At 50.7% G+C, this 12,500-nt stretch overlaps 1 protein-coding gene across 1 annotated transcript in view; it reads left to right on the top strand.

Annotated features, from left to right (window-relative positions):
• The window catches only part of LOC311325898 (cGMP-dependent protein kinase 1-like), a gene marked incomplete at both ends in the record, with an annotated part of 136,591 nt that overhangs the window by 83,008 nt on the left and 41,083 nt on the right, over positions 1 to 12,500 (top strand). The window contains 2 exons of the mRNA XM_084458716.1: positions 912 to 1,017; positions 4,421 to 4,664. Coding sequence (XP_084314842.1) covers positions 912 to 1,017; positions 4,421 to 4,664 — 350 coding nt within the window. The remainder of the gene's footprint in view (positions 1 to 911; positions 1,018 to 4,420; positions 4,665 to 12,500) is intronic.

Here is a 12,500-nt window from a genome sequence, read left to right as displayed (position 1 = left end):
AGGGTTTGGGACAGTATGCTCAGGGACCAGGGTTTGGGACAGTATGCTCAGGGACCAGGGTTTGGGACAGGTTGCTCAGGTACCAGGGTTAGGGACAGGTTGCTCAGGTACCAGGGTTTGGGACAGTATGCTCAGGTACCAGGGTTTGGGACAGTATGCTCAGGGACCAGGGTTTGGGACAGGTTGCTCAGGTACCAGGGTTTGGGACAGTATGCTCAGGTACCAGGGTTAGGGACAGGTTGCTCAGGTACCAGGGTTAGGGACAGTATGCTCAGGGACCAGGGTTTGGGACAGTATGCTCAGGGACCAGGGTTTGGGACAGTATGCTCAGGTACCAGGGTTTGGGACAGTATGCTCAGGTACCAGGGTTTGGGACAGTATGCTCAGGTACCAGGGTTTGGGACAGTATGCTCAGGGACCAGGGTTTGGGACAGTATGCTCAGGTACCAGGGTTTGGGACAGTATGCTCAGGTACCAGGGTTTGGGACATATCCCACTGAAGACACACATTTTCACCTAAATGTTTCTCTGGAGTTAAGCCCCGCCCCCAAGGCCCATCAAATCATAAAAATATGATTAATACAACAAATAGGGTACGGTTAGGGTATGAAAAATAGGGTTGTAGGCTTGATTCACACACAGGCTACTGATGGCCTGTGGTACTGATGCCTGTTTGGAAGTATTGACCACACTCTTCCTGTTTTTCTATGACATCACACTCACAGAAAAGTTCTAGTCGGAAGCAAATAAGGCTTCTTCATTTTATACTTCATATTTGATCTCTCCCCCTCTCTCTTCCCCCTCTCTCCCTCTCTCTCCTCTCTCTCCTCCCTCTCCTCCCTCTCTCTCCTCCCTCTCTCTCCTCCCTCTCCTCCCTCTCTCTCCTCCCTCTCCTCCCTCCCTGTCTGCAGCTCTGACCAACGTCAAGCTGTGGGCGATCGACAGACAGTGTTTTCAGACCATCATGATGAGGACTGGGCTGATCAAACAAACTGAATACATGGAGTTCCTCAAGAGGTAAGAATCAGATACAGTTATACCTTAATACACTGAACACACCAGCCACGTTCAACATGCGCAGTATGCTCAGGGACCAGGGTTAGGGACAGTATGCTCAGGTACCAGGGTTTGGGACAGTATGCTCAGGTACCAGGGTTTGGGACAGTATGCTCAGGTACCAGGGTTTGGGACAGTATGCTCAGGTACCAGGGTTTGGGACAGGTTGCTCAGGGACCAGGGTTTGGGACAGTATGCTCAGGGACCAGGGTTTGGGACAGTATGCTCAGGTACCAGGGTTTGGGACAGTATGCTCAGGGACCAGGGTTTGGGACAGTATGCTCAGGTACCAGGGTTTGGGACAGGTTGCTCAGGTACCAGGGTTTGGGACAGTATGCTCAGGTACCAGGGTTTGGGACGTATCCCACTGAAGACACCAATGTTCACCTACATGTTTCTCTGGAGTTAAGCCCCGCCCCCAAGGCCCATCATATCATAAAAATACAATCATGCACTCTTTCTTCTGTCCTTCTTCCTCATCTCCACCTGAGGGGAGAGGGTTATTAGCATGCTGCCTATGACAGCAGAGAGGCGTATTATCATTTTAAAGGTAGTCAGACTCTTATTGTGTCTTAAGTACAGGAGGATAAAAGACAGGCTGATAAGAAGGAGAGGATGGATGAGGTCTCTGCCCTCCCTGCTCTCCCTCTCTCTTCATACACACCCCTGCTCTCTCTCTCTTTCTCTCTCTCTCTCTCTCCCTCACTCTCTCTTAGCCATGTCTCTTTCTTTTCCCCTGCCTGCCCGTCTGTTTGTCTTTCACTCTATTCATCTCTTTAATGTAGTCAATCTCATGAAAGAGAAGTCACACTTTTGTCGTTTATTATGTTTCCACTCATATCATTTCTTTGTGTGTGTCACTGCCTCTGGTTGACCTCTGATTGACCTCCCCATCACCTTCTGAAGGACGCGCAGCCTATTAATCACTGATGCTCTCGCTCTGCTCTCTGCTCTCTGCTCTCTGCTCTCTGCTCTCTCTCTGCTCTCTGCTCTCTCTCTGCTCTCTGCTCTCTCTCTGCTCTCTGCTCTCTGCTCTCTCTCTGCTCTGCTCTCTGCTCTCTCTCTGCTCTGCTCTCTGCTCTCTGCTCTCTCTCTGCTCTCTGCTCTCTCTCTGCTCTCTGCTCTCTCTCTGCTCTCTGCTCTCTGCTCTCTCTCTGCTCTGCTCTCTGCTCTCTGCTCTCTCTCTGCTCTCTCTCTGCTCTCTGCTCTCTCTCTGCTCTCTGCTCTCTGCTCTCTGCTCTCTGCTCTCTGCTCTCTGCTCTCTGCTCTCTCTCTGCTCTCTGCTCTCTGCTCTCTCTCTGCTCTGCTCTCTGCTCTCTGCTCTCTCTCTGCTCTCTGCTCTCTCTCTGCTCTCTGCTCTCTCTCTGCTCTCTGCTCTCTGCTCTCTCTCTGCTCTGCTCTCTGCTCTCTGCTCTCTCTCTGCTCTCTCTCTGCTCTCTGCTCTCTCTCTGCTCTCTGCTCTCTGCTCTCTCTCTGCTCTCTCTCTGCTCTCTGCTCTCTCTCTGCTCTCTGCTCTCTGCTCTCTCTCTGCTCTCTCTCTGCTCTCTGCTCTCTCTCTGCTCTCTGCTCTCTGCTCTCTGCTCTCTGCTCTCTCTCTGCTCTCTCTCTGCTCTCTCTCTGCTCTCTCTCTGCTCTCTCTCTGCTCTCTGCTCTCTCTGCTCTCTCTCTGCTCTCTGCTCTCTCTCTGCTCTCTCTCTGCTCTCTGCTCTCTCTCTGCTCTCTGCTCTCTGCTCTCTCTCTGCTCTCTGCTCTCTCTCTGCTCTCTGCTCTCTCTCTGCTCTCTGCTCTCTCTCTGCTCTGCTCTCTGCTCTCTCTCTGCTCTCTGCTCTCTCTCTGCTCTCTCTCTGCTCTCTGCTCTCTGCTCTCTCTCTGCTCTCTGCTCTCTGCTCTCTGCTCTCTGCTCTCTGCTCTCTCTCTGCTCTCTGCTCTCTGCTCTCTCTCTGCTCTCTCTCTGCTCTCTGCTCTCTCTCTGCTCTCTGCTCTCTGCTCTCTGCTCTCTGCTCTCTGCTCTCTCTCTGCTCTCTGCTCTCTGCTCTCTCTCTGCTCTCTCTCTGCTCTCTGCTCTCTGCTCTCTGCTCTCTGCTCTCTGCTCTCTCTCTGCTCTCTGCTCTCTGCTCTCTCTCTGCTCTCTGCTCTCTGCTCTCTCTCTGCTCTCTCTCTGCTCTCTCTCTGCTCTCTGCTCTCTGCTCTCTCTGCTCTCTCTCTGCTCTCTCTCTGCTCTCTCTCTGCTCTCTGCTCTCTCTCTGCTCTCTCTCTGCTCTCTCTCTGCTCTCTCTCTGCTCTCTCTCTGCTCTCTGGATGAACAAGGCTGTGTGCTGGCAGGTGAAGGAGGAGGCAGGGAACCACCCAGGCCTCTACAGGAATATGAGAGGCTCCAGTCTGGGACAGGACAGGGTAGAGCAGGACAGGACAGGACAGGACAGGGTAGAGCAGGACAGGACAGGACAGGGTAGAGCAGAACAGGACAGGGTAGAGCAGGACAGGACAGGACAGGACAGGGTAGAGCAGGACAGGGTAGAGCAGGACAGGGCAGGACAGGGTAGAGCAGGACAGGACAGGACAGGACAGGACAGGACAGGACAGGACAGGGTAGAGCAGGACAGGACAGGACAGGGTAGAGCAGAACAGGACAGGGTAGAGCAGGACAGGACAGGACAGGACAGGACAGGGTAGAGCAGGACAGGACAGGACAGGACAGGACAGGGTAGAGCAGGACAGGACAGGACAGGACAGGACAGGACAGGACAGGACAGGGTAGAGCAGGACAGGACAGGACAGGACAGGACAGAATAAGACAGAACAGGACAGAATAAGACAGAACAGGACAGAATAAGACAGAACAGGACAGAATAAGACAGAACAGGACAGAACAGGACAGAATAAGACAGAACAGGACAGAATAAGACAGAACAGGACAGAATAAGACAGAACAGGACAGAATAAGACAGAACAGGACAGAATAAGACAGAACAGGACAGAATAAGACAGAACAGGACAGAATAAGACAGAACAGGACAGAATAAGACAGAACAGGACAGGACCTTTTCCCAGCACTATTCTGTCCTGCTGGGATAGTGGGATGTCAGTACCAGACATATGTTGGTCAGGACCAGATAAAACAACACATGGAAACTAGGGTTTCCCTCAGCCTCATGTTTCCTCCCAGCCTCATGTTTCCTCCCAGCCTCATGTTTCCTCCCAGCCTCATGTTTCCTCCCAGCCTCATGTTTCCTCCCAGCCTCATGTTTCCTCTCAGCCTCATGTTTCCTCCCAGCCTCATGTTTCCTCCCAGCCTCATGTTTCCTCCCAGCCTCATGTTTCCTCTCAGCCTCATGTTTCCTCTCAGCCTCATGTTTCCTCTCAGCCTCATGTTTCCTCCCAGCCTCATGTTTCCTCCCAGCCTCATGTTTCCTCCCAGCCTCATGTTTCCTCCCAGCCTCATGTTTCCTCTCAGCCTCATGTTTCCTCCCAGCCTCATGTTTCCTCCCAGCCTCATGTTTCCTCTCAGCCTCATGTTTCCTCTCAGCCTCATGTTTCCTCTCAGCCTCATGTTTCCTCCCAGCCTCATGTTTCCTCCCAGCCTCATGCAGCCTCAGTCTATTTTAGGAGTCAGACTTCTGTGAGCGCTCTGAAACAGGGTGACCTCTGGAGGAACGGCACGCATGGAAGACGCTGCTTGAGGCCGGTACTGTCTTCCACAAAGCAGGTTGTCAGGGTAATTAAATCTGCCAGGTAACTGGTCAAATAGTTTCGCTTCTCTTGGTTCCAGAGAGATGTCATTTTCTTATGCTTAATGCTTCAGCTTTAGTTTTCTGCAGAAATATCTTACTGTGTTCTGAGTGTTAGAAGAGCAGTGGTTTAGAAGAGCAGTGGTTTAGAAGAGCAGTGGTTTAGAAGAGCAGTGGTTTAGAAGAGCAGTGGTTTAGAAGAGCAGTGGTTTAGAAGAGCAGTGGTTCAGAAGTCATTGTTATCAAATCATGTATCGATTTAAGACGTACTGACTATTTAATGGAATGTTCATATTCAAAACAATAATATCACAGTTACAGCGCAGTTACAATAATACCACAGTTACAGTTCAGTTTACTTGGACCAAGAAGTCATATGGTTAGAAACTGACAGCTCTGTTGATCCCGTTGAGAGGGTTGAGAGGGTTGAGAGGGTTGAGAGGGTTGAGAGGGTTGAGAGGGTTGAGAGGGGAGAGGGTTGAGAGGGTTGAGAGGGTTGAGAGGGGAGAGGGTTGAGAGGGTTGAGAGGGTTGAGAGGGGAGAGAGGGGTGAGAGGGGTGAGAGGGGAGAGGGTTGAGAGGGTTGAGAGGGTTGAGAGGGGAGAGAGGGTTGAGAGGGTTGAGAAGGTTGAGAGGGTTGAGAGGGTTGAGAGGGTTGAGAGGGGAGAGGGTTGAGAGGGTTGAGAGGGGAGAGAGGGTTGAGAGGGGAGAGAGGGTTGAGAGGGGAGAGGGTTGAGAGGGTTGAGAGGGTTGAGAGGGTTGAGAGGGGAGAGGGTTGAGAGGGGAGAGGGTTGAGAGGGGAGAGGGTTGAGAGGGTTGAGAGGGGAGAGAGGGGAGAGGGTTGAGAGGGTTGAGAGGGTTGAGAGGGTTGAGGGTTGAGAGGGTTGAGAGGGTTGAGAGGGGAGAGGGTTGAGAGGGTTGAGAGGGTTGAGAGGGGAGAGGGGAGAGGGTTGAGAGGGTTGAGAGGGTTGAGAGGGGTGAGAGGGTTGAGAGGGTTGAGAGGGGAGAGAGGGTTGAGAGGGGAGAGAGGGTTGAGAGGGTTGAGAGGGTTGAGAGGGGAGAGAGGGGAGAGAGGGTTGAGAGGGTTGAGAGGGTTGAGAGGGTTGAGAGGGTTGAGAGGGTTGAGAGGGTGTGTTCTCCTGCAGACCGGCGTGTGTGAAGAGCTGCTGGTTATTCTAAACATGCTGGTCTCACTCAAACTTCCTGATCTGTCTGTTAGTTCACACATTAGTTCTCTCCCGAAGGAGTGGAGAAACTTTAGCAAAGAGGGAAATAGAGGTTGTGGAGTGTGTGAGTGTGTGTTTGTGCGTGTGTGTGTGTGTGTGTGTGTGTGTGTGTGTGTGTGTGTGTGTGTGTGTGTGTGTGCGTGCGTGATCATGCACGTGTGTGTGTGTGTGTGTGTGCGTGCATGATCATGCACGCGTGTGTGTGTGTGTGTGTGCATGTGTGTTTGTGTATGAAAAAGCCCTTACACACATCCCTGTACATTACTGTGAAATCATACCCAGGCCGTGACTGATTTTTGCCATTCATACATGAGCCAAATACCATGACATTCCCGTGTTGCATCTTTTCAAACATGCCAGTCCAGAGAGAACACGCAAGCACCTCCACACACACCCAGATGAACACGCAAGCACCTCCACACACACCCAGATGAACCAAGTCAGTCAGGGTTGAGGGTTGAGAGGGTTGAGAGGGGAGAGGGTTGAGAGGGTTGAGAGGGGAGAGGGGAGAGGGTTGAGAGGGTTGAGAGGGGAGAGGGTTGAGAGGGGAGAGGGTTGAGAGGGTTGAGAGGGTTGAGAGGGGAGAGGGTTGAGAGGGTTGAGAGGGTTGAGAGGGGAGAGGGTTGAGAGGGGAGAGGGTTGAGAGGGGAGAGGGTTGAGAGGGTTGAGAGGGTTGAGAGGGGAGAGGGTTGAGGGTTGAGAGGGTTGAGAGGGGAGAGGGTTGAGAGGGGAGAGGGTTGAGAGGGTTGAGAGGGGAGAGGGTTGAGAGGGGAGAGGGTTGAGAGGGGAGAGGGTTGAGAGGGGAGAGGGTTGAGAGGGTTGAGAGGGTTGAGAGGGTTGAGAAGGTTGAGAGGGTTGAGAGGGTTGAGAGGGTTGAGAGGGTTGAGAGGGTTGAGAAGGTTGAGAGGGTTGAGAGGGTTGAGAGGGTTGAGAGGGGAGAGAGGGTTGAGAGGGTTGAGAGGGTTGAGAGGGTTGAGAGGGGAGAGGGTTGAGAGGGTTGAGAGGGTTGAGAGGGTTGAGAGGGTTGAGAGGGGAGAGGGTTGAGAGGGTTGAGAGGGTTGAGAGGGGAGAGGGTTGAGAGGGTTGAGAGGGGAGAGGGTTGAGAGGGTTGAGAGGGTTGAGAGGGTTGAGAGGGTTGAGAGGGGAGAGAGGGTTGAGAGGGGAGAGGGTTGAGAGGGTTGAGAGGGTTGAGAGGGTTGAGAGGGGAGAGGGTTGAGAGGGTTGAGAGGGGAGAGGGTTGAGAGGGTTGAGAGGGGAGAGGGTTGAGAGGGGTGAGAGGGTTGAGAGGGTTGAGAGGGTTGAGAGGGTTGAGAGGGGAGAGGGTTGAGAGGGTTGAGAGGGTTGAGAGGGTTGAGAGGGGAGAGAGGGGAGAGGGTTGAGAGGGTTGAGAGGGGAGAGGGTTGAGAGGGTTGAGAGGGGAGAGGGTTGAGAGGGTTGAGAGGGTTGAGAGGGTTGAGAGGGGAGAGGGTTGAGAGGGTTGAGAGGGTTGAGAGGGGAGAGGGTTGAGAGGGGAGAGGGTTGAGAGGGTTGAGAAGGTTGAGAGGGTTGAGGGTTGAGAGGGGAGAGGGTTGAGAGGGGAGAGGGTTGAGAGGGTTGAGAGGGTTGAGAGGGTTGAGAAGGTTGAGAGGGTTGAGAGGGTTGAGAGGGTTGAGAAGGTTGAGAGGGTTGAGAGGGTTGAGAGGGGAGAGGGTTGAGAGGGGAGAGGGTTGAGAGGGTTGAGAGGGTTGAGAGGGTTGAGAGGGTTGAGGGTTGAGAGGGTTGAGAGGGGAGAGGGTTGAGAGGGGAGAGGGTTGAGAGGGTTGAGAGGGTTGAGAGGGTTGAGAGGGTTGAGAGGGGAGAGGGTTGAGAGGGGAGAGGGTTGAGAGGGGAGAGGGTTGAGAGGGTTGAGAGGGGAGAGGGTTGACATGCCAGTCCCCAGATAGAAAACGCAAGCACCTCCACACACACACCCAGATGAACCAAGTCAGTCAAAGAAAAAATTCATAGGCTAGTATTATTCTTACAAGCAACATATAATATGTTGTTTTTGGTGCTTTTTTTAGATCCAGACCTTAAAATAGCTTTTTACCGTGGTTATACTGAATGACATTGATGAAGTGCAAAATTCAGGACAAAAGTTATTCAAGTTTTTAAATATTTTTTAGATACAGTATGTCGCCCATTTTTCTATATATTGTTACAACACTAACACAGTGTGGTGTTCATTTCTGTTTTTAGGATGAATTTCTACATTTTAATAGTAATATTAATAATAATATTAATAATAAGTATATAATCTTTTTTTTTTTAGCGGGGCAGTTATACTGAATGACATACTGACACGTTAGATCTCAATAGCTCCCTTCATTTAATACTTTGCACACAAATATTTCTGGGTCAAAAGAAGGGTAAGAGTTGAGTGATTTAATATTATATTTATAATGTATCTTTTTTATGTTAAATTGATGGCCACTGGACACCAACTGTACACGTCACGTCTTAAACAGTATATATGTTACGGTCAATGTGAGAAAACGGGGAATGTGAGCTTTTCCCGGTTATTGCGCACATTCCCCGACCTCGCGGGGAATGTAGGAGAAACATGTTCGTTTCTCACATCTCCCGGGTAATGTGCACATTCTCCGACCTTGCGGGAGATGTGAGAAATTGGTTAGTATTTCTCACATCTCCCGTACGATCGGAGATTGTGCACATTAACCGGGAAATGCTAGCAATTCCCGACCTTGCGGTAAATCTAGCAAAGTCCAACCGTATGCAAAACCTCTGCGCAGCCGGGTGGTGGGAGAGGGCTCGTGCGCTTAGAACGAGAGGCGCTTGACATTTTGCCCATGGTTTTCGAATACATAGCATCAATTGCATTAATGGAAACATTAAATTGGGTCTAATTATACATGTGTTGAAAGTTAAGATAATTAGCCTACAAGCCGCGAGGCTACGCAACACAATAAGCAAAACAATCTCACTGTTTCACTCGTCCCACTCCTCTGTTTCACTCGCCCCGCACGGCAGGGACAAGAGAAACAATGCACATCTTCTGTTCTCGGCCGTCTTGAATTGAACTGTTACACCACAGAACGAAACTTACAACTAATAGGTTAGTAAAGGACATGTACAAGTTGTTTGTCATCATCAAAAAATGTAATCTCCATCTTTATTAATTTCTGTGTAAATCTGATCAAACCAAAAAGTGTTTCATTCGTCCCGGTCCTCCCCTACAGTTAATAACAGTCTGTGGTCTACCTTGAACAGTAATATAGCCTATGCTGCACACAGTGTAAGTAATATTAGGAGGATAGGCCTACACTGGTGATCAAGTTAACAAACGCAAAATGAAAATTCCAACAACAGGAAGGTGGGAACCTCCAAAGGAACCCTACACGTTAGCTAGCCGAAAGAAAGACGAAACATCTCTCACAGGTGTGCGCCAGTAACGTTAGCCCAACTACCGTGGGTGCCTCTTATGGTGCACGCCCTCTGAGGCGTCACATAAGCCCTCTCCCACCACCCGGCTGCGCAGAGGTTTTGCATACGGTTGCGCTTTCCTAGATTTACCGCAAGGTCGGGAATTGCTAGCATTTCCCGGTTAATGTGCACAATCCCCGACCTTGCGGGAGATGTGAGAAATACTAACCAATTTCTCACATCTCCCGCAAGGTCGGAGAATGTGCACATTACCCGGGAGATGTGAGAAACGAACATGTTTCTCCTACATTCCCCGCGAGGTCGGGGAATGTGCGCAATAACCGGGAAAAGCTCACATTCCCCGTTTTCTCACATTGACCGTAACATATATATATGTATATATGTTACGGTCAATGTGAGAAAACGGGGAATGTGAGCTTTTCCCGGTTATTGCGCACATTCCCCGACCTCGCGGGGAATGTAGGAGAAACATGTGCGTTTCTCACATCTCCCGGTTAATGTGCACATTCCCCGACCTTGCGGGAGATGTGAGAAATTGGTTAGTATTTCTCACATCTCCCGCAAGGTCGGGGATTGTGCACATTAACCGGGAAATGCTTACAATTCCCGACCTTGCGGTAAATCTAGCAAAATCCAGCCGTATGCAAAACCTCTGCGCAGCCGGGTGGTGGGAGAGGGCTCGTGCGCTTAGAACGAGAGGCGCTTGACATTTTGCCCATGGTTTTCGAATACATAGCATCAATTGCATTAATGGAAACATTAAATTGGGTCTAATTATACATGTGTTGAAAGTTAAGATAATTAGCCTACAAGCCGCGAGGCTACGCAACACAATAAGCAAAACAATCTCACTGTTTCACTCGTCCCACTCCTCTGTTTCACTCGCCCCGCACGGCAGGGACAAGAGAAACGATGCACATCTTCTGTTCTCGGCCGTCTTGAATTGAACTGTTACACCACAGAACGAAACTTACAACTAATAGGTTAGTAAAGGACATGTACAAGTTGTTTGTCATCAAAAAATGTAATCTCCATCTTTATTAATTTCTGTGTAAATCTGATCAAACCAAAAAGTGTTTCATTCGTCCCGGTCCTTCCCTACAGTTAATAACAGTCTGTGGTCTACCTTGAACAGTAATATAGCCTATGCTGCACACAGTGTAAGTAGTATTAGGAGGATACACTGGTGATCAAGTTAACAAACGCAAAAGGAACATTGCAACAACAGGAAGGTGGGAACCTCCAAAGGAACCCTACACGTTAGCTAGCCGAAAGACAGACGAAAAGATGAAAAATCTCTCACAGGTGTGTGCCAGTAACGTTAGCCCAACTACCATGCGTGCCTCTTATGGTGCACGCCCTTTGAGGCGTCACATAAGCCCTCTCCCACCACCCGGCTGCGCAGAAGTTTTGCATACGGTTGCGCTTTCCTAGATTTACCGCAAGGTCGGGAATTGTAAGCATTTCCCGGTTAATGTGCACAATCTCCGACCGTACGGGAGATGTGAGAAATACTAACCAATTTCTCACATCTCCCGCAAGGTCGGGGAATGTGCACATTACCCGGGAGATGTGAGAAATGCACATGTTTCTCCTACATTCCCCGCGAGATCAGGGAATGTGCGCAATAACCGGGAAAAGCTCACATTCCCCGTTTTCTCACATTGACCGTAACATATATACTGTTTATATATGTGCGTGTGTGTGTGTATACACAGTGTGTTATTTGGATGATCTTCTTATATCCGCCCCTGGTTCATGTCACCCTGACATTCAGAGATACACTCCTCTCCCTGCTCTCCCCTCATAGAGAGACACACTCCGACCCCATCCTCTCCCTGCTCTCCCCTCGTAGAGAGACACACTCCCCATCCTCTCCCTGCTCTCCCCTCGTAGAGAGACACACTCCCCATCCTCTCCCTGCTCTCCCCTCATAGAGAGACACACTCCTCTCCCTGCTCTCCCCTCATAGAGAGACACACTCCGACCCCATCCTCTCCCTGCTCTCCCCTCATAGAGAGACACACTCCTCTCCCTGCTCTCCCCTCATAGAGAGACACACTCCCCATCCTCTCCCTGCTCTCCCCTCATAGAGAGACACACTCCTCTCCCTGCTCTCCCCTCATAGAGAGACACACTCCTCTCCCTGCTCTCCCCTCATAGAGAGACACACTCCGACCCCATCCTCTCCCTGCTCTCCCCTCATAGAGAGACACACTCCCCATCCTCTCCCTGCTCTCCCCTCATAGAGAGACACACTCCTCTCCCTGCTCTCCCCTCATAGAGAGACACACTCCGACCCCATCCTCTCCCTGCTCTCCCCTCATAGAGAGACACAGAGGGCCAGAGAGCCAACGCTCCTCCCCCTCTCAGCTGCAGATAGACCAGGCGCCACCAGCCATCTCTCCCAGAGAAACACCACACAGACACTTAACAGCAGCAGCAGTGAAGGAGCCACTCCAGGACCTGGGGAACGCTTCATCATCTCTTCTCATGGGTGGCGTCTGACTGGGCCTGTCTCATATGCTGGGAGGCTCATGTTACCATTAGTCACTGTTACCTAAAGTGTTGAGCTGCGTCTAGATAGATACTGTGAGGTCCAGGAAGGGCATATGTTAGTGATTCTGTCAGCTGAAACCAAGCAGGTTCAGTGCAAGCCCCCCCCCCCCCCCCCCCCCCCCACACACACACACACACACACACACCACCACCTACCTCCATACCACTATTTAAACCCAACACACTAACAGCCAGAGCATGTAATTGCTTTTTCATTATAACATAATTAAGTAATTACATCAAGGACTTTCCATACTGTAACAAAGGTTTTCAGTTGGTCCTGGGCTTGGGGGATCATACTGCATGTTTCCCATAGTGAGGAGGTTATCTGGCCAGTCAGAGGGTAGCTGGCTTATTGCCATCAAGTAAACACAGCAACAAGAGCCAACCAGTTTACCAGTCAGCCAGTCAACCAATCAGCCGGCTAATCAACCTGTCAGTCAACCAATCAGCCAGCTAGCCAGTCAACCAATCAGCCAGATAGTCAGCTAGTTAGCCAGTCAACCAAT

Source organism: Borostomias antarcticus, assembly GCF_949987555.1.
Source record: "Borostomias antarcticus genome assembly, chromosome: 25".
NCBI lineage: Eukaryota > Metazoa > Chordata > Actinopteri > Stomiiformes > Stomiidae > Borostomias > Borostomias antarcticus.
The sequence above is the reverse complement of the archived record's forward strand: the minus strand, read 5'-3'. Positions and strand labels throughout refer to the sequence as shown.